At 52.6% G+C, this 26,292-nt stretch overlaps 1 protein-coding gene across 1 annotated transcript in view; it reads left to right on the plus strand.

The window, feature by feature from the left end:
* The window catches only part of USH1C (USH1 protein network component harmonin), a 42,997-nt gene extending 17,406 nt beyond the window's left edge, over window positions 1–25,591 (plus strand). Inside the window, exons 14-28 of the mRNA XM_055547486.1 lie at window positions 781–846; window positions 1,445–1,569; window positions 5,767–5,816; window positions 9,630–9,782; window positions 10,800–10,916; window positions 11,467–11,937; window positions 15,145–15,264; window positions 16,424–16,474; window positions 19,187–19,228; window positions 19,703–19,756; window positions 20,091–20,190; window positions 23,136–23,242; window positions 23,707–23,709; window positions 24,608–24,663; window positions 25,546–25,591. Coding sequence (XP_055403461.1) covers window positions 781–846; window positions 1,445–1,569; window positions 5,767–5,816; window positions 9,630–9,782; window positions 10,800–10,916; window positions 11,467–11,937; window positions 15,145–15,264; window positions 16,424–16,474; window positions 19,187–19,228; window positions 19,703–19,756; window positions 20,091–20,190; window positions 23,136–23,242; window positions 23,707–23,709; window positions 24,608–24,663; window positions 25,546–25,591 — 1,561 coding nt within the window. The remainder of the gene's footprint in view (window positions 1–780; window positions 847–1,444; window positions 1,570–5,766; window positions 5,817–9,629; window positions 9,783–10,799; window positions 10,917–11,466; window positions 11,938–15,144; window positions 15,265–16,423; window positions 16,475–19,186; window positions 19,229–19,702; window positions 19,757–20,090; window positions 20,191–23,135; window positions 23,243–23,706; window positions 23,710–24,607; window positions 24,664–25,545) is intronic.
* Window positions 25,592–26,292: the final 701 nt, after the last annotated feature.

Below are 26,292 nucleotides of genomic sequence, written 5' to 3' on the forward strand. Positions count from 1 at the left end.
CATTTGTCAACTACCAACCATACGGCTGGCGTTGCATGGGGGCCTTGTTTATGTTCCTTAACTGAATTCCCATAATACCTGCAAAAGATACACGGTTATTAACCCATTTTACAGGTGGGGACACTGAGACTCAGGTTACACCACTCGTGTACCAAGTCAGATATGGCCAAGCCGTGGAATTCACACCCCGGTACTTTGGCCATCCCATCTGTGGTGATTAAGAACTGTCCCCCACCAACCCCAGAGTGGCTGGGATGATGACTGAGAATAAATGGAGCTAGAAATTCATAACTCAAAAACCATTGTCAAAATTCCAATCTAGCTGCATTCTACAAGCATAGTAAGAATTTGGGAAAGGAAAGCGGACAGGATCTTTCCATCTTTCCCATCACAGAATTAGCCTGGAGAACCACCCTGGCCTTGGTTAGCAGCCCCAGCATTGCTTCTGGGGTCTGGGGCCCTCCTCTGGGAGGACCTCACTCAGTCACTTCCTCTTGGTGTTTAGAGGTGGCTGCATGGCATGTGGCCTGCCCTGAATGGCCTCCAGTCCCCTGCAGAGGAGCATCTCTGCTCATCAGTGCCAAGCAAACCACACAGACTTTTTTGGGACCCAGACTTTTTTGGACCCACTTCCCCAGCATCCAAATTTGGTGCAGGCATCCTTGGAAAGGAGCCTGGAAGAAATATTTAAAGCTTTTTCTCAAATCAGAGATTAGCTGCAAGGAAGAGTTAACTTCTCTTACTTCGACTCCAGCATGTCAACCTGCATTTGTGTTTCAGAAGGAAAAAGGAAATTGCCCAGAAGGCAGCAGAGGAGAATGAGAGATACCGGAAGGAGATGGAACAGTGAGTGCCTTAGCCCCATATGTCTGCACGCACACCTCTGTGTGTGGACGTGGGTATGCTCACAGGAGTGTGGCCCCAGAGGCCACTTCCAGGCCCAGTTTACCTGGCCCTGGATGGAAGAGCCTGGCAGGCTGCAGTCCATGGGGTCACAAAGAGTCAGACACGACTGAGCAACTTCACTTTCACTTTTCACTTTCATGCATTGGAGAAGGAAATGACAATCCACTCCAGTGTTCTTGCCTGGAGAATCCCAGGGACGTGGGAGCCTGGTGGGCTGCCGTCTATGGGGTCGCACAGAGTCTGACACGACTGAAGCGACTTAGCAGTAGCAGCTTGCCCCCTGGTGGATCGTCCTTTATTTGCAGCCATTCCATAATCCTAGTAATGGGTCTCCCTAGGTTGGGGTGACTGGAACATGGTTTTATTTGCCAGGGTGGCCTTCCCACCCGATTTAGAATACAAGTGCCAGGGACTTGGTTCCTTCACCACAACTGGAACCACATGGCTCTTCCCCAGGGTGGTTGGGGTTTTCCAATAGGCAGAAGGCTGGCCTATGAAGGTTGTGACTCCAGTCACAGGCATGGGAATCTTATTTCAGGATCGTGGAGGAGGAAGAGAAGTTCAGGAAGCAGTGGGAAGAAGACTGGGGCTCAAAGGAACAGCTGCGGTCACCTAAAACCATCACCGCCGAGGTGCACCCGATACCCCTTCGCAAGCCAAAGTGTATGTATTATGTGCTGGCGGGGAGAGGGCTTCCTCCAGGGACCTGGGGGTGTCTCGACAAAAGTACAAGTCTCCCTACACCTACAACCACCTGCCCAGGCCAATCAGCCATGGCTGTCTTCACGGAGGGGCAGCCATGTGTAGGGGCTGTCTGCCAGGGTGTTGGGATGGGTGGAGTCTGCCTGCCCACCTTGTCCTGGGGCCTGCTGCCAGGCTCTGCCCCATGATACAGACTCCAGCATGTGCCCCTGGACCTCTGAAGAGGGACTGGAGAATGGTGGCAAAAGCAAGAACTGCTCAGGGATGATCATCTTCGTATGTCGGGTGTCACGCCCTCTTTTTGCCAGGTTCTAAACTGGGGCTGTGGTGAAACAGCAGTAAGAAAGAGGGGAAGGGATTCACGTGAGAGTATTCTATGATCCACGGCCGATGGGCAGCCGTGGGAGGAGCTTCCTGGGAACACCCCTACCTCCTGCACCCCTGTGCGTGGACCGCAGTCACTCCCCTCCTTGGGTGGAGTTGGGGAGAGAACTGTGCGACTCTCCGAAGCACCAGGCTTCAGCCATCCTGGGGCGTCAGCAACCTCTACCCTTCCCATCTGTCCTCATCTGTCTTATGATCCCATGTCCACTTTGAGGCCAGGCTCCCACCAACTGCTCGCCTGTCCACCTGCTGTCCACCTCAGCTCCCAGGATGTCATGTCTCTTCAAGGGGCAGAGGAGGGGGTTCAGTCTCAGTGCTTCTCCCGTGCGCTAGTGGTGGGGAGTCAGGAGCAAAGCAGTGTGGGGACCGTGGCAGTCACAGGTCCAGGATTCCTGGTTGGGCCTTTACTCTGACTTTCCAGGTGTTTTGATTTGTACCTGACATGGGGCAGAATCTATTCCAGCTGACTGTGCTCAGCTGACCTGGGATCCTTCAGGTATGGGGTTGAATCTGCATCTGAGAACCAAGGTTTCCCCCACTTCCGCTGTGCAACAGCCATATGGGACCCTGTGATGGGGTCCAGACAGCTATGGCCCCAACTGTGGATCATACTGAGCCCTGGAGGGACATAAAATTGCCAGCACAGGCCACTTGGGTCAACAAGAGGTGCAGGGCATCTGGATAGTTCCATGTCACCCTCCCTGGAGCAGGGCAAACAGCCCCCAGCACATTCCTTGCTGGCACCAGGGCAGTGTCATCTCGGGTCCTCTCCCAAGGACAAAGCACACTGTCATCAGCCACCCCATGACATTTGGTATTAGTTGAGCTAAATTCTCAGTGAAAAATCAGTGTTTTAGACAGGGAGCTAATTTGCTTTTAGGAGTGAAATAGGAGCTTCCAAAGGAGAGGAATCAATTTTAATTGCTTCTTATGAAAGTAATCCTAGTCAATTTAGTACCTTCCTAGAAACTGGATCTGGGCTTCAGAGCAAACACACCCTTTCAGGAACTGTAGAAAATAAAAACCCTTTCTCTAGCTATTTATTCACTGCTTTTAACCCAAATCAATCTTCTTGAATAAAAGGAGCAGGAACTTTCCCTTTGCTCGAAATATAAGTGTTTTCTCAGGGGACCCCAGGAAGCACGTGACTGATGACCAGGGCCTGCCAGCCGAGCTGAAGTGGCTACACCTCCCTCCACCTCTTTTTGCATCGGCAGTTTAATTCTGCTTTGGAGATTGGTCAGGAAATACATTAAGGCGTCTGAGCCAGCCCAATTCCTGCCTCTTGCCTATTGCTGGGAGGCTGGAATGCTCTCTTGAGCTGATAGAACTAGGCTGCAGCCTGTCCCTCCCTGACCACTCTTCAATTTGGGGGACCAGTCGGCTGACAGGTTATTTATCTGACTCAAGTGTCTGCCTATGTGGACCCTGCATTTCTGAACAGAAAGGAAAGAGTGAGGAACATCTCTTGCCTGGAAAATAAAGCAGTTCATCCTAATGATCCACCCTGATCTTCTCCCTACTCCCTGTCCCAGGGATCTGGCTGCCTACCCATGACTGACCCAGCAGAACCCCAACATGACATGGAGTCCTCAAAGCCAGGACATGCCATCACAGAGGCCCCAAAGCTTTCCTTAGCAAAAGCAACAGGGAGCAGAGGGGTATTTAAGGATCCCAGAGCTGGAAGAAGGCTTGAGAGATAAAGAAGTTTAAATAAGAGCTTTCTAGCCATCTCTCCCCATCAGGGACCCCATCTGGTAGCCCCCACCCTATTAGACCCCATGGTTTAGAAGCTGAGTTTTGTTTCCTACCAATCTATTAAGTCATCCTTTTGTGTTCATTGTTTCTTTAAGTAATCCCTCTCATTAGCAAGAAAGCAAGTGTTTCACTGTGGAGTAAATATAAACTGAGCCAAAAACAAAGGAACTTATTAATACTTATAACCTTTTCCTTTGTTAATGGGCAAGTTCTTCTCATTAATATTTTAAAATATTAATAAGCAGCTCATAACAGACTCAAATATTCCAGGGCCCCAGGGAGGCCAGAGTCCGGGTTAGAAACCACTGGAACAGATGATTTGGTGTTCTCCACATTAGGTCGAAATCCATGTCTTCCTAACTACTTTTACTCCTTGGTATCTCCTCACCTTAAGATCCCAACTTCCATCTGCTGCCCATCCGCACAGTTCTGACATCCCCTGGGGACCCAGAGCTCCCAGGGTGATCAGAAGCAGCAGGGAGGATCTGTTCTCCCATTGCAGGCCTCTGGTAAATACTCAGGTGTTCCCGACATCAGCACCACCCCTCCCGTGTCAACCAAATACCCTGCAAAATCGTTCTCATGCTGCCGTCAGATCAGATTAGCCCAATATACAGATAGAGAAATGAGAGCTTCTAAGGCTGAAAGCGCTGCATGCGCCATCCCACAGCAAGAAACCTTTCCTCTGGATTCCTGAGCCCTGTTCCTGCCCCTGACCTCCCAGCTCTCCCGTGGAATAAGCTGGTCACAGGCCCCCGGGCTCCCCCAACCACCTCTGGCCCCTTGGTCTTCCAAGTCCCTCTTGGTTCACCAGCTTCCTCCCCTTTTCCTGGGTAGATGATCTGGGCGTGGACCCTGAGTTTGACCCAGCAGATGACTTGGATGGAGGCACGGACAAGCGGGGAGAGCAGGTTTGCGGCCCCTGCTTCGCTTCCTGGCCTTGCTGCTCTGCTTGCCCTGCCTGCTTCTTCCTGTCAAACCTGCACACTCTCAGCTCTGCGGGGCCAGTACGTAGTGGGGACTCCTGGAGTCTGGGAAGCTCCTCCAAGCCCCCGACCTGGTCCAAGCACTGCCCGCAAAACCTTGAGGAAAAGACTTGTGCCCAGGCTGAAATGTCAGCTGGAACCACTGATTCAAATATTTAATACCCCACAGGCCCAGGTTCCTCCTCTGGTGCCCTGGCCTCTCCCCTAGGGCTCTCTAGACCTCCCCAACATCCAGCAACTAAGAGGGAAGTGCTGGCTCCAGCAGGGGGACTTTCTAGATCCTGTTCCAAAATTCAGGCTGGTCAAGGGTGGGTAATTAAGCCATCACCACTGGCCAGGGAGCTTTAGCCTTGCGATATTAGCCCATCCTTCATGCTGTTGTTGGGGAAGGCAGGAGCTGCGGATCTGGCCTGGGTGGGGATATGCTTTTCTGGGGGCAGTTCTTCTGCCAACTGCTGCCTGAGCATCTTTCCCAGGGCTGACCCCCTCCCCCTACCCTGCAGGGTCTCCTCTTTCGATGTTAAAAGCTGAGGACATGGACCACACTGTAAGGCAAGACAGTTCTGTCCTGTCTGACAGTCATTCTAGGCAGAGACCCAGGCTCCCTTTTGTTTTGGGTTGTTTCTTGGATGGAGGGACCCGACACCGGTTAGGAGAGGCCTCACTCAATGGGGCTTTGTGTTTGCAGACTGTGGCTATGATGGGGAAAAGCTCATCCTTCTACAAGGGGCTTTGTCTTGGACTTTCTGGCATTGACTTCTGAAGCCAGTGTCCAGGGGGAGGCAGTTGACTGCGGCCCAGGGCCTGGGAATCAGGCCGTTTCTCGGGTTGTCTTGGGCCTGCTTTACAACCTGGGTGAGGCCAGGTAAGTGGAGAGGCAGAGGGTGTGGTTCGGCTGTTGGATTTGCCGGGGCTGCTTTCATCTCCCAAAGCCACATGTTCTTTGGGAACCCAGCTCCCGGATGCTGCCTATGGGTGCCCTGGTTAAGCTGATCTGCCTCTCATCACTTTGTTCTCTGTGTTCTTGTAGCCTTTGGCTGGTTTTATCGTTACGATGGCAAATTCCCAACCATCCGGAAGGTAGGCCAGGCCTGAGTGCTGTTGGCAGCTGAGTTTGCTGTGGGTTTTGACCTTTCCCATTGTTTCTTTTCCTGTTGCTTCTCAACAGTGTGACCACCTGTTTACTGGGGGAGCTAACCCCCTCTGTGCCTCTCTGATGCCTGATGTCACAGGACAGGGCGCTGTCACAGGGTCACCATGGGGGAAGTATTCACAGGTGGAGACCTGCCCAGGTACCATCAGGCTCCGCTGGGTCGGCACCAGGCCCACTGGGCACAGGGCAGGGCAGAGCCATGGCAGGAATCTTCTGCTTTGTTTCTCTGTCAAGTAGGACCAGAGGCTAAGAGCAGAAGCCAAGGTCAGACAGAATGAAAAATCCAATTGGGTGCATGCAGGACAGATTATGAAGCTGACTGCACCAGACACAGACTGGCTCCAGGGTGGGGATTTTTCTGCCTCAGGCTGGATTCAAAGCTGCACCAATCCTAGCTCTATCCTAGAAATTTCCCTGCATGTGCCCAGGATAATGCATTTTTCTGGCCTCTGGGGCCTTGAGTTTTCTCTCTAAATCTTATTCCTGTATCTCCAGACCCCATAAAGCTCCCTCTTATTTTTTTTTCCTAAATCACTTTGGCATTTGATTAGGAAAATGTTGCTGTTAATATTTGTAGATTGGACATTCAGAATGACTTGGTATTTGGAAATCAGACATCAGCATAAATCTGGGTGAACTAATTTAGGTGTTATCATTAGACTGGCTCTTTCTGGCAGGATGTCAATTCCCCAGAAACCAAAGCACTGGCAGCTGGGTGACCTTGATGATATATAACGTCTCCCTGTCTGGAAAATGGGAATATCTGATGTGCTGGAAACAACCACCCCCTTCCTGTAACATGGTACTGTTAAGATAATAGATGGCAGTATTGCTCTTGACAGGGGTAAATGTCTTTACCTAGGAGCACAGATAATGATCTGTATGGCATTGAATAAGCACACTGAATAAGCAATAAGCATTGAATAAGAGCATCTCCGGGGATCCCTTTCTACACTGCCCCTCTCTCAGAAGGGTCTTGGTCTCATGGGCTGTCCTTTTCATCTTACAGGCTGACTCTATGGCTTATGATATTTCACTGGGTTCAGTTTCTAATTCTTCTCTGTATGGTACCTCTACTAGACAGGATAACACACACACACACATATGCCCCCCCCATACACAGAGGATTTTACTTGAAAAAATAATAAAAGGAGATGTACAGGCAAATTCTTTCCCAAGCACTAATATCTAGGTAAATCCAAAAGAACTAGTGTCTCCTTCATACACACCTCCCATCAGAAATCGCAGCACTTGAGAATCGCTGTTGGTAAAGAGGAAAGCCTGTTTTCCTCTACTCAGTAGTCTAGTCATTCCAGAAATTGCTTGTGTTTTGGTTTTCATTTCATTTCCAAAAGAGAGAAAATTCACGTGAAGGTAGAGGCAAGAGCACCCCCCCACCTGCCTGTCCTCTCAGTCTGGACCAGGGGGAACATTTGCAGTGAATTTAACTGACTGCTAAAGGACAACAGAATTATGTCCCTCAGGTTGACTCTGAAAATCCACTGACATTTTTTTTCTAGCGTTATATGAGATGCTTTGTCTCCAAGCAGCTGGAACCAAGTCCCTAGGTTCCGAAGGCCCAAGTGGCCTTCGATGGCTGTGATCAGCAGTGCACAAAATTCCCCTTATTTGAAAAGATAACTATTCAGAGTCTTCCTGGGCCCTCTGGGGCTCAAGGAGCCCAGGCCTGTGGCCTCACAAAGTCTATTCCGGTGCCCGAAGGCTTTGTGGTTCTGACTGAGTCCTTTCCCCAGGACTGCTTGAGTAAATTATGCAGACCAACCCTACTGGTAGGAGCCTGCCCTCTGGCAAGAGAGGCAGATTCACAAACAGCTAAGTAACCCATACGGAGAAGGCTACTATGAGATCAGTATGCAACGCTATGAGGCAGCTTGCCTTTCTGCATCAGTAAGCAGGTGCTCTTTTCTTGGAGATGGGACAGAAACTGCCACATCTCCCTCTCCCTCCCCGCCCAGGAGCCCTAGCTCTAAAATCTTAACACTGGTGTTTTTTTTTTTTAAATAAAACAGTAGAATGGCCATGCCTATTATGATGGTCCCTGTGGGAGGTCATGCCCTTAGTCTAGCAAGCTGCCATTGGGCAGAATGGTTCTGATTCCTCTTGGGGAGTTGTCTGAATCAATAATGCGATGGTAAAGAGTCATCTATCAACTGAGCCAAGAGTCTAGTGAACAAGGTAAGAAGGAACCAAGCAGGGCTCTGAAGCAGTGAAAATCATTTTCTCAAGTGGCTCATAGACTGCTCTGAGGGTGGGGCCCCCATCTGCTAGATGGGGGACCGTCTCAAAAGCACCTGTGCACAGAGGTGGGGGACAGAATGACTCAGTCACAGGTCTGTAATGATCCAGGCCCCTCAGCTGTGGACAAAGTTGTGTGTCCATTGCTGGGAAACTCCATTTCTCATTCCTGGCCTTGAATGATGGGATGATTCAGGAGTTCTGAGAGCAGGCCCCACCCAGGAAGGCCTGGGAGGGTGGGGGTGAGTTCAGCAAATGTGTGGGTTTCCTCCTTCCCCGTTTCCTGGCCCCTGTCCTCCATGCTGTACGAGGGGCCGACACTCCCTCCTGCCTTGCTCCCCTTGCCCCCAGTTCATCAGGGTGCAGTGGGGAAACTGTGGGACCTAGAAGACTCTAGTCCAAATTCTGGCACCACCACTTACTAAATGTTTGACACCAGGCAAGGGACTTCACCTTCATCAAGAGAAGGGAGATTGAACCTGGGTCTTCTGCATTGCAGGCAGATTCTTTACCATCTGAGCCACCAGAGAAGTCCCATGGATGGGATAAGCAATGTAAACCTCTTGGTACATAGGCAATCCATAAGTCTTAATTCTCTTCCTTCTTTACTCCTTGGCTTCCCTGCAAGCCCATGGGAGAAGCAGCCAGGAAAGCAGACTTTGTGGTCTAATTCAAACAGGAAAGAGAAGTCCATTTGCCCTCCATTTCCCTCCCCCAATCCTCTGGAACCCTGAGGGCCAGTGAAGAAGACTTGGGCCATCCTTCCTACCTGCCCCTCCACACCAACTCCCAGTCCTGTAGTTTCTACCTAGTCCACCTAGTTCAGAGGAAACAGTGGGTTTGGACTCTGCAGGAGGAAAAGGTCTGGAGTTAAAGCAGCAGAACAAAACTGATGTCCTTGGCTCTGGGCTTCCAGGTCTGAGGCTGCCATCCTTCTCCTCTAGCTCAGGACAGAGGATCTCTGTAAATGAGACTTAGCCATCTGTCCCAGATTTTCTCTAGAATCTACCAGGATGCATCTGTGGTATCTGAACATCCAGATAATGGAGAAGGCCTATGCCCAGACACTGGGAAATAAATACAGTGCCTTTTGAAAATACAGCATTTGGAAGCTTACAAAGTGCTTTCATAGATGTTATTTCATTGGCTCTAGATGGCAAACCTGTATTTCTCCCATTTTGGATGTGAGATAAACCAGGCCCAGAGAGGTTAAGGAGCTTAACCAAGGTCACACAGCTTGTTAGTGAACTAGTAAGCCAGCTCTTCTGACTGGCACAGGAAGTGTGTCTCACTCTGTGATGGGTAGCAGCATCCTGCCTGTTCTAAACCGGAAGCCCAGTGCCCCAGTGCCGAGTGTGGTCGAGCAGACCTAGGAGAGGGACTCATGGGGGGAGGTGCCTGCTGTTGTCTGTGCCGTTTGCTGTGCCGTGCCAATGTCAACACTGCCTTGTAACCCTTGTATAAACAATGCCACATCTGCTCAGAAAGGAAAGGATAAGAAGAAAGCCAAGTATGATAGCCTTCAGGAGTTGAGAAAGAATAAGAAGGAACTGGAGTTTGAGCAGAAGCTTTACAAAGAGAAAGAGGAAATGCTGGAGAAGGAAAAGCAACTGAAGATCAATCGGCTGGCCCAGGAGGTATGACGTGTCCTGCCCCCAGGCCAGGGAGCATCCCTGGGACAGTTTGGTTGGTCCCCACCAGCTCTCAGGAACCAGCTAGAGTAGCTGTTCCCAGATGGAGTCTGAGGATGGAGTGAGCCCAGCCCCCTCCCCAGGCTGGAGGGTGAGATCTTCCCATCTCCCCAGCGTGAGACTAGCTTCTGGCTAAGGTGTGTATGTTTGGGATCGAGACTCACCTCCTTGCTCAGGAGTTGGCTTCTCTGCCCAGACTGTGGGTCTCAGGTTGGCCTCGATGCACAGGGCTAAAGGTCTGTATCTGTCCTCAACCCCCACCCCCACCAGATTGAGCACAAGGCTAGGCCTATCCTCCTAGGTATGGCTGTAAGGCTGGCCTCCCTGCTCAGGGTTTGAGTGTGAGGCTAACCCTTCTGCCCAGACTGTAGATCTGAAGTTAGCCTTCTACTCACCTGTCATTAGATCTGGGTCAGTTTGAGCTCCCGCCCCACCTCCATCACCAACTCAGGTTATGAGAATGCCAAGCTGATTAGATTACAAAACCAGAGAAATCCTGGAAAATGTGAAGTGCATTAGATTTGACATTAGAACAAATTAGCTACAGAATTAAAGATAACATCGAACTTGTGCTCCTGAGGACAAGGCAACCTGGAATGAGGGGATAAAGAAACAGTAAAGCTGGACTCTTGGAATGTGCCTACAAAAGGAGCATTTTTGGAGAATCCTAAGAGCCTCAGGGTTTGTGGGAATCCTAAAGACAGCTAATCCCATGCAAGGCATGAGCCCCTTCTCGAATTTTGCCTACACCTGCTGTAAGCTAATACCCAACACCTCTCTCCCTTATTTTCCCTCCACTGGGGCCAGGTGGAATAAGCCTGGGGCTTTTTCTAGGTAGTTGACACATTCATCAGTCCTCTGGGTGTTTTAAAAAGTGCTTTGAACTGTCAGCTAGAGTGTGCCACCACGTGTGACTCCGTGTGCCCTCTGTCTTCTCCATTTTGCGCTGGCCGTGGGTTCCAGGTATCTGAGACAGAGCGGGAAGACCTTGAGGAGTCGGAAAAGATTCAGTATTGGGTGGAAAGGCTCTGTCAGACACGCCTTGAGCAGATTTCCTCTGCTGATAATGAGATTTCAGAGGTAACAGAGCCCTTCCCAGAGCCCTTCTGTCTACGTAGACCCTCCTGCTGCCTTTGGAATCACCCACCCTAGCGACAGCGGGAGGCAGCATGTCCCCATGCTAGGGAGGCAGCCTGGCCACTGACAAGCTTCACCTTCCAGGGCCACTGACCAGCCCACTCCCTGCTCCCCTCTTGAGGAGGGAGGTGTGTCTGTATTTCTGGGGTTATTTCCAGAGTGACCTCTAAGTCCCAGCCCATCTGAGATGATCAGTTAGGCCTGCTGTCCTGGCATAATTATTAAGAGTGTACTTTTCCCTGTCATGTGCGTTCCAGTTTAGATGGTTGCCTTTTCATCACTCGCATAACTGCATTTGGGTACCCCCTACTGGCCACCTGGTATGGGGTCAGCTGGGCACCCAGGTGGCAGAGAATTGACTGCCCCTCCCGCTTCCAAGGTTCGGGTTTGAGGGTGGTGGGTCTCCAGCAGCAAAAGAAACAGATGAGCATTAGACTCGGTGTATCGTGAAGTGGGGCGCTCCTCAGTGACAGAACTTCCTTGCCACCCCCAGATGACCACAGGGCCCCCACCTCCCCCGCCCTCTGTGTCTCCCCTGGCCCCGCCCCTGAGACGCTTCGCAGGCGGGCTACATCTGCACACCACTGACCTGGATGACATCCCCTTGGACATGTTCTACTATCCCCCCAAGAGTGCCTCTGCCTTGCCTGTGATGCCTCACCCTCCACCCTCCAAGGTGTCTGCGCCCCCTGTCCTGCCCTCATCGGGCCGTGTGAGTGCCTCTTCCTCGCCCTGGGTGCAGCGCACTCCACCCCCCATTCCCATCCCTCCCCCGCCCTCCATTCCCACCCAAGACCTCACTCCCACGCGCCCGCTGCCCTTGGCACTGGAAGAAGCGCTGGGCAACCATCCCTTCCGCACTGGGGAGACAGGCAATCCAGCAGAGGACTGGGAGGCCAAGAACCATGGTGGGAAGCCTGCCAACTCTCCTGTCCCTGATCGGAGCTTCCCACCCACCCAGAAGGTACTGCCTCTGTTCCGCATGCAATGCAGGGAAGCAGGAAGAGTGGGCCGGGCTGCTGTTTCCTACGCCCTCCTCTGCTCCTGTGAGTGCAGACGGAAGGAAACATCACCCCAGCCCCTTTTCCAGGAACTGGCTCCCAGCCTGCAGTTGTGGACTTCCTGCATGTCTATGGCTTCTGCTGATTTTGAAGTGCTGCATGGTATGGTGAATTGCCTGTGATACTTGGGGTGAGCAACAGTGTATCAATGTTGATTGTTCTCTCTGCTCCTCTTGGGTAGTACTGGCTGGTAACCTTCATTGTAGCACTTGCAAGGCTGTGTTAATGAAGAGCCAGAGCTCTATTTATATGCCAGGTAGTCCTTTCTTGATATTAGCTCAGAAAGCCTTGAATGTGGTGAATGAATCCTCTGTTTAACAGGGGAGCAGTATTAGGCTCTGTAAATGAGGTGATAACACTGTCCACTGAAGTATTAAGACATTACCATGCCGTTTTCTACGATACTAGCCAACTATATTAGCTTGAAGCATAATACCCAGAAATTTCTGGCCAACTGCCAGCTATGGAAACATGATAATGGATAGTTCCTAGAAAGCTCCAAATTTGCAGCTAAAAGATTAGGGACCCTTTTCTTGGATGTCAGCAGGCAGAACAGTGATCTTTCTCAAAAAGACATATTCCTCATTAATTGTTCTTAAACCAAAGACTAAGAGGCAATCCAAGTGAAGACACAGAGCTTTGATCCTTGGGAGGAAAAAACGAAATATTTCTCTGCTCCAGTAGCTGTAAGGGAAGACTTCAGGCAGAACTTCAGCAGTTCATGTTGACTAAGAGTGGGGTATGAGGGCAGGGTAGTCAGTAGTACCCAGTCAGCTGTTTTTATTAACCTTTGCTGCATGGATTTGGGTTCCTGCATGAAGTGCAGACTAAGCATCTCAGAGCATTAGGGAGCACTTGGAGGAAGGAATTTGGGAACGAAAAAGTGCCAGATGCTGACGAGGCTGCGACTGCCAGCAGGGGCCTCTTAGAGGGACTCCCAGTGGGGCCCTGAGCCCTGAGCCCTGACAGAAGTCTGGTATTCCAAGGATGTCTTGCCTCCAGGCCCAGCCAGAGTAGGTTTGCAAGGGGCAGAGTGAGTCTGGCACAGAAGCCCACATCCTTCTTGAGAGGGGCCCCCACCAAGAGGGGCAGCAGCTTTCCCTCAACGAATTCAGCTCAGCAATCAACTGAGCACCTTCCCTGTGTCAGGGCCGTGGTGGCAGGGTGCGGGGAGCAGAGCTGAAGACAGCACAGAGACAGTTGGCACTCTTGGGCTCTCCAGGACTTTGCCAGCTAAAGGATTAACAGCTGACCAGGCGGGAATCAGCTATAGCAGCAGCACAGGCTAGGTGCTATGGGAGGGATTCATTCTAATGGAAGGTTGACGGCACCTCTTCAGAGCTAAGCCTTGGGGGATAGTGATACATGTAGGATGGGAGAAGGCTACTGCAGGTGCATGAACATAACAATGACAAGACGGAGCTACCCAGGTTTGAATCCTGGCTCAGTCACAGGCTCTATGACTTTGGGCATGCACTGCTTCATCTGTCTGAGCCTGGGTTTCCTCATCTGTAAAATGGGAATGCTAACTTATTATGAGGATCAAATGAATTAATACATGAACTCATTCTAAGTTAATAATTGGAGCACATAGGAGGTGCTCAATAGATATTACCTATCATCAGTGATGGATCAGGGTACAAGAAAATTTGGGTGAAGCTGCAAACATGAGGTCAGAGGTAAACTGCAGCCTTTTGAGTCAGGGTCAAAGTCAAACCAGGTCCCACTTTCTCAGATTCCTCCAGTCATCATGAAGTTCCCACTGTTAGTTCCTGATCAGAGCAGAGAGAAAATTAAAAGCTCCTCCCACACAAGGAGCCTCTGAAGAACTGGACCCTAAATGTCTTAAGTGACATAAAAGCCATGAAGGTTGGGGGTTAGCTGTCTTGGTTAGCTGCATTTCTCCTGCATCAGCACTTCGGTCCGTGCATCACCAACCCTGCCCATCCTCCTCCTCCCTGCATGCTCGGGCGACGGTCATCAGTGCTGCAGTGGGACGTGTGGACCACCACACGTCTGCACAGTCAGCCCTGCCCCCAGCAGGTCTCGGGTGGTGGAAACAAACACCCGTGTCAGCCCCACAGGCACCTACCAGGGGAAGGTTTCCAGGGCACTGTCTGCCCCCTGTCCCATGCGTCCACTCACTTACTAAGTCCTTCATTTACTCATGTAACTTGTTTAAGGACTCCTTCTCTATGCCAGACGCTGTGCTGGGCACTGAGAGCCAGCACAAGACGGACAGCCCAGTCCTGAGTCTGGTGGGAGGACAGCCAAGTCAGCAGGAAACTCCCGCACACCATGACAGATGAGGGAAATGCAGGAGGGGTGCGGAGGAAAAGCTCAAGGAACGGTTCCCAAAGATGATGACACCCAAGCCAGCACCTGGGCAGGTAAAGCAGGAGGCAAGAGCATGTGCAAAAGCCTCAAGGCAAGAAAGCCGAGCGCTTTGGAGGCTCAATCTAGTCAGCGTGAGGAGGGCAAGGAGTGAGGGATGAGATTGCCAAGGAAGGTAGAGAAGCCCCTGGGGGCTGAGCCAAGGAGCTTGGTAGTCAGTGAGGACCCATGAAGGGTTCGGGGCAGGGCTGTGACCCGATTTGTCTTGCCCAAGATGATCAAGCAGGTCAGAGCCAAGCAGACATGTTGCATCAGCTCTCCTGATGCTGTGCTTACTGGTCCGCCCTCTCAGCCCCCGCCTCCAGGGCCTCTGTGCCCACCCACCAGGAGCAGCAGATGCTGCATGTGCAGTCCGAGGATCGGAGCTGCCTCCTTAGAAAGAGAAAAGGATGGATGGCACCCGTGGCCACTGAAGGGGAGCCTTGAAAGTATCCTCTGAGTGACAGTGCCCGCTGGCGCCCCCACAACAGGCTCCGGCTCAAGTCCCTGATTCCTCGGAACCACCCAAATGTTTCTGTAGCCTCAGGACACACTGTTGCCGATGGACTTCTTGTCCCTCTGCTGAAGGTCACACATCTAAGACATCCAGCAGGGCGAATGGGCCAGGCTGGCTCAGTGCATGGTGTGAATTTGCCTGTGTGTCAAAGTGCCGTGGTTGGCCTGGGCCACCCATCTCATGACCTCACATGGGCCTCTCTTTAAACTAACCCCTGTAGACATTCTGCCCAAGCCCACAGCCTCCACGAGGCCCAGGCGTGTCCACCATCTCCAAGCCTGTCATGGTCCACCAGGAGTCCAACTATGTCTACAGGCCACCTGTGAAATCCGAGGTCCTGGTAAGCCCCTCAGGCCCCCTGCAAGGCTGCTTCAGAGGAGTGGACATGGACTGTCTCCCCTGGCTGCTGCTGCTGCCTCTAGAGGAAAAGCGAGGTGGGATTCAGACAGAGTTTGTAATAACTCTGCAATAACACTTTGTAAGGCTAATAACCTTCTCATTAGCCAGGCGGTGAATCCATCTGGGTATAGGTGGCTGTTTCCACAACCAGTGAAATTCCTGTTCCTTACTTGATCAAATGGCCTAGAGCGCCATCTCAAAGTAAGAATAATAACAGCACTGATTATTATCAGCCTCCATGTGTCAGGCTCTGTAAAGCCCCATTTAATCTTCACAATAATCCAGTGAGATGGTTCCTTTGCTACCCCTGTTCAGCACTTGAGGAAACTGAGGCTTAGAGAGGTTAAGTAGGTTGTCCAAGGCAGAGCCAAGTCTGACTATTTACGCCAGTCTTTCAGACTCCAGAGCCCAAGTTCTTATCTCCATTGCATTTTGCCAAGACCTACAGTGATTCCAGTTGCCCTGGCCTGAGCCCCTAAGGCCTATGGTGGGTCACCCTCAGATGAGGCAGTGAGCAAAGCTGACCCATTTCCCTTCTCCATTTCATGTCTCACTCCTCACTGGGGCTGGGAGTGAGGGGTGTGGTCCTGGGGGGGGAGGGGACGGTCTACACCCCCCACCCCCGTCACCTATGACTGAGCAAATTGGGACCAGGTGCACCCCCTCCAGGGGTGCCGGCCACTGACAGGCCTCCCGCCCACGGTGGGAAGAGCCGTGCTAGAGTTTATACTCCCCTCGCAAGGAAAGCCTATCCATATGTCAGGGTGGAGCCACTTTGATACTTATTTTGAGTTTTAGCTGTCCTCTCAGCTCCCCAAAGAGCAAAAGTTCACTCTCCATGACAGCCTGCAGACGCCTCCGCATTGCGTTTTTAGGCTGATGACGAGGGGAGGTGTCTGCTTGCCTGGGACTGGTAGCTGCTGTGTCTGGGGGTGTTGAGGGCCGCCCCCCACCATAAATCAGGCTGCGTCTGTCTGGGGAAGGATCTTGGCCAGGCAGCCCCAGGCTGGCAGGCCCAAGGCCTGGCACCAGGGGGCAGACGAGACCTATTGGTAGAGTCCAGCATAGATTTTTTTTTTTTTTTTTTTCTCCTCTGGCAGCCACAGGAGATGTTGAAGAGGATGGTGGTTTATCAGACAGCGTTCCGACAAGTAAAAGGATCCCCGTCGTGTGTCTGTGGTCCTTTGCACCTCCTTCTGCCCCTCCCACTCTGACCTCTCTTGGGTGCCTGTCAGCTCCAAGGTGGCCCCAAGCACCATCTGCTGGCAGCCTTAGGCCAAAACTGTGCCCCTCATTCCCTGTGGCTCTGGGCTGGGGGTTCTCATAAAAGGTGGGAACCCTGGGGTGGTGAGACCCCATGCCCAAGCTGAGAAAGCCACAGGTCTCCCTGGGGACTCACCTCTTTTGCTGCTGTTTGTTCATAGAGGAGCAGGAAGAGGGTATGCTCAGAGTGTCACAGAGGCCAAGATGTCTGCTTGCTCCAGCCGTAGAGAGAAAGGGCTGCCTAAGGCATTTCCCTGACCCTGCCCCTCCTTTCCTTCTCAAGGCAGATCACAGCTTCAACAAACCCCACTTGGCCCCAAACCAGCATCAGGAAGAAAGTGGGGCCCAAGGACCTCTATCTGCAGGGGGCATTCCTGTGCACGGGGCCCGCAGAAGTCCTTGCTGGTCCCTAAGTGGGTTCAGGCAGGCAACCATTTATCCTCCCGCCTTCTGGGGCTTACATCCTCAGAGCCAGCCGTTGGTTTAGCCATCTCATTGCCAATGAAAGAGCCCAAGATGGAGATCTTGTAGCCAACATCCTCGTGTGTGCATGCTCAGTCATGCCCAACTCTTTGCCACCCCATGGACTGTAGTAGCCTGCCAGGCTCTGTCCATGGGATTCTCCAGGTGAGAATATTGGAGTGGGTTGCCATTTCCTCCTCCAGGGGATCTTCCCAACCCAGGGATTGAACCCATGTCTTCTGTGTCTCCTGCATTGACAGGCAAATTCTTTACCACTGAGCCACTCAGGAAGCCCACCAACATGCTCACCAATAGCCTAATATCTGACTACAGGCTGAAACAGGCAGGGAAGGAAGGGGAGGTATCAGCTGTACAGTGAGACAGGGGCCTTCTAAGGAGGCAGTGACAGGTACCCAAGGTGTGCTGTGCCAAGCACTGTTTATAAATACGTTATGTATTTTAACTCTTTTAATCTTTACCAGAACCTAGGAAGTAAGTGCTTATATCACCCCCATTTTGTAGATGCAGAGACATTGGGAATCATGCCCTTGGTGGCACAGCCAGTGTCAGACCCCGGATTTGAATTTAACCTAGGAGGTCAGGCTCCACAGTCAGGCTCCTAAATCCTCCACCACCCTCTTGGGCATGAATGTCACCTCTCTGGGTCCCAGTGTCTCCAATCTGTTGGATGAAGGGCTAACCCCCTCTTCAAGGACTGACTGGCACTAGTGGCTTATAGATCTCTCATCTGAATTCACGCAAGGCACAAGTCCTTGCCATCTGGCCTGTGACTGAGAGCAGATCCTCAGAGGGAAGGAGAGAGGGAGACCCATAGCTAGCACAGCTCAGTTTTCTGGAAGAAACAGCCATGGGTAGGCAGAGACCTCTTGGTAGAAGGGAATTGACTCCATGTCCTGCCGTTACCCTTCTTGCCCATGGATTTGCTGCACCCCTTTCTCTCTCTGCTCTCCTGACACCCACATGCCAGCCTGGGAGTGGCCTCAGAGCTGGGGTGGGCTGGAGACCCCCAGGCTTTTTTGGGGTGAGCCTGAGTGTTGAAGGCTCATGAGGAAGCAGGGGAAGCAGATGCCCAGGGACCTGTCTGCTGCTCTCTGGCCCCTGTCTTGTGCCCTGAGCTTGGTTGTTCCATGCTGGGCATAGAGGGGGCTGTGGCCACCCATGATGCCAACCACAGGCCCCAGGGGACACGGTATGGTCCAGGTGACTGTGTGCTGGGGGATGGCTCCACTCAACAAAGCTTGTATGGGCATCAGTCACAGGGCTTCTCCTTTGCACCCACCTTGCCAAGGGGACTGACTAAGACTTGGGGTGCCCAGCCCCTCAGTCTGTGGACCCTGGGCTCCCGCTCTCTGTGCATGACTCCTGGAAAGACTATGCTTTCTGACTCTGCTTCCCCTTCTCCCTTCTCATCACTTTGTTTCTACATCTTGGGGATGTTGTCCCCATAGCCCCCACTAAGCCAGGTCCTCTGAACTGAGGGTCTCCCTCCTCCTCCCTTGGCTAGAGTTCTGGGGGAGCCTTGCATTCTGGATAAGCATGACATGAAGAATGGTACCAGGCACTGGGCAAGCACAGACACCCCCTTTTCCTCTGGGTGCCTGACGTCCCTTCCCCACGCCCATCATGCTGTAGCTGGTTTCCACAGGAAGACCCCTAAGCTGTATCATCCTTCTTTGGGGGCCAGAGCAGTGGGTGGACAAAAGCTGGGCTTCACCCCCAGAACCTGGACCTGGCTTCAGGTAGGGGAGGGGCTGAGAAAGGGCCTGAAAGACCTAAAGCTGTGGGCAAGGAGACCTTCAGCAAGGCTGCCCAGACCACCTCGACGTCAGCAGGTGCCCCTGCCAGCCACAGATGCCCACCCCTCCAGAACAGTGCAGGGTCCAGGGCTGGGGTCCTTCAAATGCTTCCTGAGCTTCCTGCTTCTCCCAGACATAGATGCTCTGGCTGCTGGGGCGACCAGCCTCCTCCCCGCATCCCCCATGCTGGCCACAGCTGCCTCCTTACCTGCTACTCTCTCCCTACTTCCCAGCCATTCCCTGTCTTCCTTCACCCTAAGCTTATTTCCTGCAGTGCCCCTGGAGGAGTCTGAAGCCCTAACACTCTCACTTTGCTTCCAGGATTTCCGGAAATATGAGGAAGGCTTCGACCCCTACTCCATGGTGAGAGATGACTCTCCTGCCCTGGGGAGTAAGCCCAGGAGCAGGGGTGGGGGGTTATGGTCTATTTGGTGGCGATGCCTTCTGGGCTCTGAGGGTCCTGGGGATGAGTTATGGGCTGTGAAGAGCCCCAAGGAGGCTCTTGCCTGTGAAGGCTTCTTTCAAACAGCATTCCACTGTGAACTGTGTGTGTGTGTGCTTTGTAACAATAGTTACACTTGCTGAGCACTAGCTGCGTACCAGGCACTGTGCTGGTTACACCTGGCATGCTGTCCTCCAGTCCTCACAACAATCCCAGGGACAAACCGTCTCTGTGTGTGGGTGTCCATGGGGCTCCCAGTTGATGACTGATGGGAGTGGGACGGGCAGGGTCCCCTTGTCCACCCCTTCTCCAGGGCCCAAAGTCCCGCAGGTGCCTGACTTTTCCTCCCACCCCTGCCCCCACCTGCATCCTTCACCCCTGTCTTCTTCCTCTAGTTCACCCCAGAGCAGATCATGGGGAAGGATGTCCGGCTCCTGCGCATTAAGAAGGTATGGGGCACACGGAGGCTGGGCGAGGACCACGCTTCTCTGTCCCTGCCCCCTCCTGTCTTGGTCCCTTGTTTTCCTACTCTCAAAGTGACTCCTGGGTGACTTCTCAGATCCCCACTTTCCTCCGCCCCCCTGGGGACACCCTTCCTCTGGTGGGACCACATGCCCAGGCCCCACTTGGTGCCCACATCCCATTTTCTTGCTGACGGCACTGCCCGTCATTGCCCCCCGTGGCTTCTCCTGCCCTCTCTGTGGCCCCAAGAGGGTCCTGGGTGCCCAGGTGCCCACAGTCTGTTGTCTGCTTGGCTCCAAAGGCCTGTTTCCCTCTCATCAGGAGGGAGCTTTAGACCTGGCCCTGGAAGGTGGCATGGACTCCCCGATCGGGAAGGTGGTTGTCTCCGCCGTTTACGAGGGTGGAGCTGCTGAGCGGCATGGTGAGTGGGGACCAGCCCTCAGGTTTGGGGATGGTGTGATGGTTATACCGGCTCCTCCAGGAAAGCAAACAGCAGCCTGCTGGGAGCGGGCTGACAGCTCTCAGGAATGCTCTCCCCGCTGGATCCATCCAGCATTCCCACATGTTCCTCACGAGCACAGGAGCACAGAGCCACACAGATACCACTCTGCCCTCCAGGGGCTCCCTGTCTAGGGGTGGAAACATCCTCAGAATCACCGAACAGCTGACTGTAACAGTGTGGTGTGCTGCAGGCTGGCCAAGGACTGAGAGGGTAGAGGGAAGCTGTGGGAACCCTGAGGGCCTAACCCACTGAGGGAAAGGGGGCAGCCTGGAGGGCTCCCTGCGACGGTGATACCTGAGCTGAGCCTTTAAAGGTAAGTCAGTGCTTGCCTTGAGAAGGAGAGAAGGAGCTTTCCAGGCAGAGAGGACCGCACAAGTAAAGGCAAGAAACTGCTGAAACTTTACCCGTGCTTTTAACGATAAGAGCCAGCATCTGTCCAGAACTAACCTTGCACCAGATGCTATTCTAAGTACCTGCATATAGCCTGCGTCTAAGTATTTCATGTGCATTAACCTATTTAATCCGTATACAACCCTGAGAGTAGATACGGCTATCACTCTCATTTCACATCTCAGGAAACGGAGGCACAGGAAGGGTTCAGGGCCTGCAGCCAGCAGCAGCGGAGGCAGCATTTGGACACAACTGTTTGGCCCTTTCTTTACTGGCCAGCACAAGTGCCGCCCCTGCTTGGGACCTTCAGCGGCAGATCTTCTTGCTTTGCCTTGATCCCCTTACCAACAAAAAGCACCCCCTGCTAATGAGTGAAGCCTCTGTGGAGCCAGCACAGACTCAAACGATCAACCCATTCATGTGTCAGTGTCCAAAATGCCACCACTAATGAATTCTTCTTCCAGTCCGGCAGCTTTTCAGTACTCCTGACCCTTTGCAGAGGAATAGATGCCCTTGAAGGAGGAGTCCCTTTGCAGGCCAAAGAGGGCTTCCCTGGTAGCTCAGATGGTAAAGAATTTGCCTGCAATGCAGGAGACCAAGGTTTGATCCCTGGGTAGAGACGATTCTCTGGAGGAGGGCATGGCAATCAACTCCAGTATTCTTGCCTAGGAAAATCCCATGAACAGGGGAGCCTGGTGGGCTACAGTCCTTGGGGTCACAAAGAGTTGTACATGACTGAGCGACGAACACGCCACACACCCTTGCAGGGAATCCCAGGGTCAGATCCCCTCTCGACAGTGCTAGGCTGGAGTCTCTCCCACAAGCTGAGGTGAGAACAGAGGGTGGTGCGGGCCTGAGGAAGGAGGTGGAGTGATGGCAAGGGGACCTGGCCACGGTGGCAGCCAGGCTTCCGTGAGTTACTAGGGTGAGTCCAGCTCAGCCTCCCATGGCCTTCATGACCTCGCCCCTCACAGCCACACTCTGAGCCTTCATTTCTGCTATAGGAGGGGGTCCTGCTCAACCAGGCAGCTGCCGGGGCCCACCTCTGCCCATCCGGCTCACAGCCTCCTCCTCTGCCCTCCTTTCCTGCACCAGCTGAGGGAAGGGTCGATGCTTGGCCCCACCTATCTGCCATGTCTAGCAGGGAAAGAGCACCAGGATGGCTGGGTGACTTCCTGGGCCTTCCCCTCCTTACGAAGCCCCAGCCCGAGCACTGTCTTATTGGCCCTGCAGCTCTATTTGGGTTTGTACAAAATGAAAATGTGAAAGCTGCCTCTCCCCGGGCCCACTGTCCAGAAGAAGCTGCTGTCTACAGTTTGGTCCCACACTGCTTGGACATACAAGCAGCTGGTGAAAGTTCCCCCAGGAGCACATGTGTTTTAAGCCACCACAGCTGCCATCTTCAGTAGCACACACCACAGTCTGGTAGGCCTTCATGCCCGCGAGGCTCCTGGGTAAACGTCAACATAACACAGAATGTTCTGTGGACACCAGGGCTGGGAGCAAGGCCTCAAAAAAATAAGAAGAGGCTTTGAAGTTGAAGTTGTGCGGGGAAACCATGCACAATCAACTTCTTGGAGAGGCACAATGCATATCAGTATACTCAAACATACTATATTAGTATATTCAAGGCTCTGACAAGTCCTGCAGCGAGTACTTCTATTTAGTTTATATCTTCAGCTTTTCTCAAACTTATCAGATCATAGGTCTGCTTATCCAGGAACACCTTCAACCACACTCATTCATTCAAGAACTATCTGTTGAATTCCTATTTTGTATTAGGTATTTCATTAAGCACTGGATATGTAGTGCTGAATCAAAAATACAATCCCTGCCCTTATGGAGCTGACAGTCTGATAGGAGGGACCACCAGTCAACAAACAGATATATGATTACAAATTGTGAATATGCTGTACAGGAAAGGACCAGGGGAATACTAGGTTATGAGAGAATAATGGGAAAGATCCACTTGAGATTGAGTGTGGGGAGTGAGTCAGAGAAGACCTCTCAAGAGTTTTATCCCAGACTTGGAACACATGAGGAAAGAGTGAAGGCAAGTGCCCCAGGTGAAACATCATGAGAAGGCTCTGAGGCAGGAAAGAACTCAGGCTCGGGGACCTAAAACCAACCAGAACGGCTGAAGCGCAGAGAGGGAGGCTCACAGAAGTAGCTTGTGTTTCTGGTTAACCTCACCGGAAATGCAGGTCAGCCTCCCTCTGCAGTCAGAGGGACAAAAGTTGGGTTGGCAGTAATTCCTCACTGGTGTCCCAATTCTGCTGAGCTGGGGGGAGGGCGTGTGGATGGGGTGGGAAGGAAGTGCTGCCCTTGAGTAACCTGGTCAATTGTCACCCCTTATGCTTTCTGAACCTATATGAGCTTTCTGAATCCAAGAGTCAGGCCCCTTCTGCAGCCCTACAGTGATGCCCTGTTTTCCACGTACAGCCCAGTTGCATGTCAGCCTTCCTTTCCTGCAGGTGGCATTGTGAAAGGGGATGAGATCATGGCCATCAATGGCAAGGTCGTGACAGACTACACCTTGGCTGAGGCTGAGGCTGCCTTGCAGAAGGCCTGGAATCAAGGGGTAAGAACAAACCCCCTCCTTTCTTCCCTCCCTGGTCTGCCTGCCTCAAACCCTGGCCTCTTCAGCCAGACCTTACAGTCAGGGTACCCCATCCCAGAGCAGATATCCAAGGTCCAGGTAACTCTTGGGTGACACCCACATATCCTATCTGGCCAGTGGTCTTAATCTGACAAAACAGAATTCACAAAGTCAGTTTCTGACCTTGAATCCAAAAGCCAAGTAGCATAAATAGACTTCACAAGACCAGATGTGACAGCCCACCCAAGAAAAAGACTTAAAGTCTTCACTAAGTACATGCCAAACAGGAATCAAAAGAGTGCTCGGGGCTACTAGAAAGCATTAACAGAAGTAGAGGGCCCAGAATGGAGGAGGGGCTGGTGGTAGTCTGCCCTGGCTCATTAGGCACCCACCTGGGTCAGGACTGCCAGGTAAGGTCTCCCAGCCTGTGCTCTGCACCATCAGAGGGGGTGCCCTCCTACAGACCACAGTGTGAATGGTGCCCGCTCGTGTTGTGCAGTGCACAACCTCTGCAACTGTGTGCAGGCAGCCGAGCCTGAGCTATTAAGTTCGGTGCCAAGGATGCTGACCAGATGGGCCTGGGACCCACATGAAGGCATGTGGAGAAGAGAAGACTTACGGGTAACATGATGACTGTCTCTGATTATCTGAAGTGCTGCATTAGGGTAGAGGGAACAGAGTGTTTTCTGTGATTTTGAGGGCAGAACTGGATTAGATGGAGGGAGGTCCTGGGGAGAGATTTCAGTTCCGTATCAGGAACGATTACATGGTAGAGGGGCCTAATGATATTCCACAAAATTTGTGTTGGATATACCCAAGCCAAGGATGGACAATGAGGAACAAGATAAGGATGGAGGTGATGCCATTGAGGGGATTTAAATGTTAGGAGCAGAAAGAGCCTGAAGTTCCCTAATTGGCTGTGCATCAGAATGACCTAGGGAGTTTGTTGAAAATGCTGTTTCCCAGGACCTAACCTCAGATTTCTGGGGCCCGAGTCCATGAATCTAGAATTTGAAGTAATTTCCTGAGTGATTCTGAGGTTTTTGCCTGACTGTGGTCCACAGATCACCATTTGGGAATCTGGTGTCATTCAAGGACCTGGCAACTCTGGTCTCAGTGGTTCTGAAACCTCAGAGACTGGAAGCTTCCCCAGACCGAAGGATTGCACCGTGAGAGTCCTCCCCACCAGGAGGACCTCCAGCCCCACCTGGGCCCACCTTCCCATGGGGAAAAGACCCCAGCTGGCTGTTCCTGGGCCATGGTGCCCAGGCATGGGAACGGAGTGTCAGGGGCAGACACGCCGTGACCACTGAGCATGCCCCAGAGTCACACAGCTTCTCCCCACAGGACTGGATCGACCTTGTCGTCGCCGTCTGTCCCCCCAAGGAGTATGACGATGAGCTGTAAGTGTGTGCGGGTGCCTGGCCCACTCTGTTGTCTTCCTCCTCCTCCTCCGGAATCTTGGCCACTTTCTCTCACCCCGGCCCCAGCCCTCTTCCAGCTTGAAGGAATGGCCCAAGCACACAACATCTAGTAGTAATTGATCCTAGAAAGCTCCCCATCTAGAACAAGCCTAGAACAAAGTCACAGTCCTCAAGTATTGCCAGAGCTGTCTCCAAGTCCGTCTTGTCCAAATTCTTCTTTCCATGTGGAAAACAGGCCAAGTAAAACGAAGTAGGGACAAAGGCTCAGATTTCTGATTCTCCATGCAGCACTTCGTCTCCAGCCCCATCACCAGCTAGTTTAAAGACTTCTGTGTCTTTTGTTCTCTGGAGGGTCTTCCTGATCCTTAGTTCCTTTACCTCATGTAGCCAGGGCCATAGGCTTTGGCCCCACCCTGCAGGTTTTCCTTGGTCCAGGGACTGTCTTTGTGTGTGTTTCATTCGTGTCTCTGTGTACATCTCTCTGTCTCATTCTGTCTCTCTTCCCCCTCCCTCCCACTCCACCACCCTTCCTGTCCATCTCTCTCCCATTCACTCCTCTGCCCTGCATCCTTCTTCCCTTCATCACTCTGCCCCTTCTCTTGGCCTTCATCCTTACTTCATCACAGCACCTCCCCCACCTCTGTGGTTGCCTGTCACAGCTGTGCCTGCTTGCTCCCCCTCCCAGCAGAGGCTGAGTCCTGTATGTCTTAGAGAAATCAAGGTCTTGTAGCAACTAATTCTGGAACCCAGGCTCCAGGCAGGACCCAAAGCAGGAGCCCAGAGAAGGGAGAAGTCTGGAGGAGCTCTGCCTGGAATAACCAAGCCCTGTTTTGTGTTTCCTGCTCTGCTCTGTGTATGTAGCCTCTCTCTTCCCTCTTCTGCAGCCAAAAGCCCCCAGCCAGTCTGAAAGCTCCTTGAAGACCGTGCTTCCGTGCTTAGACATGGGTTCCTCCTGCAACCGGAGCCCAGCAGCCCCCACGGTGAATAGGCAGGCGGGCTGCATGTCATGGCCGTCTGCTGCCCACGCTGTCAGCAGGTTCTTTGGACTGGTGTCTGGGGGATGTGCCATCCCTGAAGTGCCACTTGGGCCTGCTGGTGATGATGCTGCAATTCTGTGGGACTCAGAGGCCCTCCTGCTCAGGGAAGCCGAGCAGAGCCCAGTTTGTAGCATGCTTAAGACCTGGGTGTCCTCACTCACCACAGCCCTGGGGATCTGCCCTGGGTCCCTGCTGCACCCCCATGAGCAGGATGGAGCAGTGAGCACCATTCTCTGCTGGACACAGGTAGCGCCTCAAACCAGGCGTGATGGGCTGGAGAGCCCAAAGGAAGCGCAGCCTGGATTTCCCCTTCCCTGTGAGCCCACCCCTGGGAGCTCCACCAGGACACTGTGCTGGGGTAGAGCTGGGGCAGTTTAGAAGCAACTGAAGCTGGTCCAAAGAACCAGGGCTGGCCTATCTGACTGGTCCATGTCCTGTTGTGACCCGTGGCCTGAGCCCGGCTCAGTGTCCTCGGCGCCTTCCCTCCCCCTTGACTCTGGACTCTATCTGTGGGACACTGTGGAGCCCAGCTTTGGGATGTATTTCCTGCCCTGTGACAGGACGGTGCCCA

The sequence above is a fragment of the Bubalus kerabau genome, chromosome 15, assembly GCF_029407905.1.
Source record: "Bubalus kerabau isolate K-KA32 ecotype Philippines breed swamp buffalo chromosome 15, PCC_UOA_SB_1v2, whole genome shotgun sequence".
Taxonomy (NCBI): domain Eukaryota; kingdom Metazoa; phylum Chordata; class Mammalia; order Artiodactyla; family Bovidae; genus Bubalus; species Bubalus kerabau.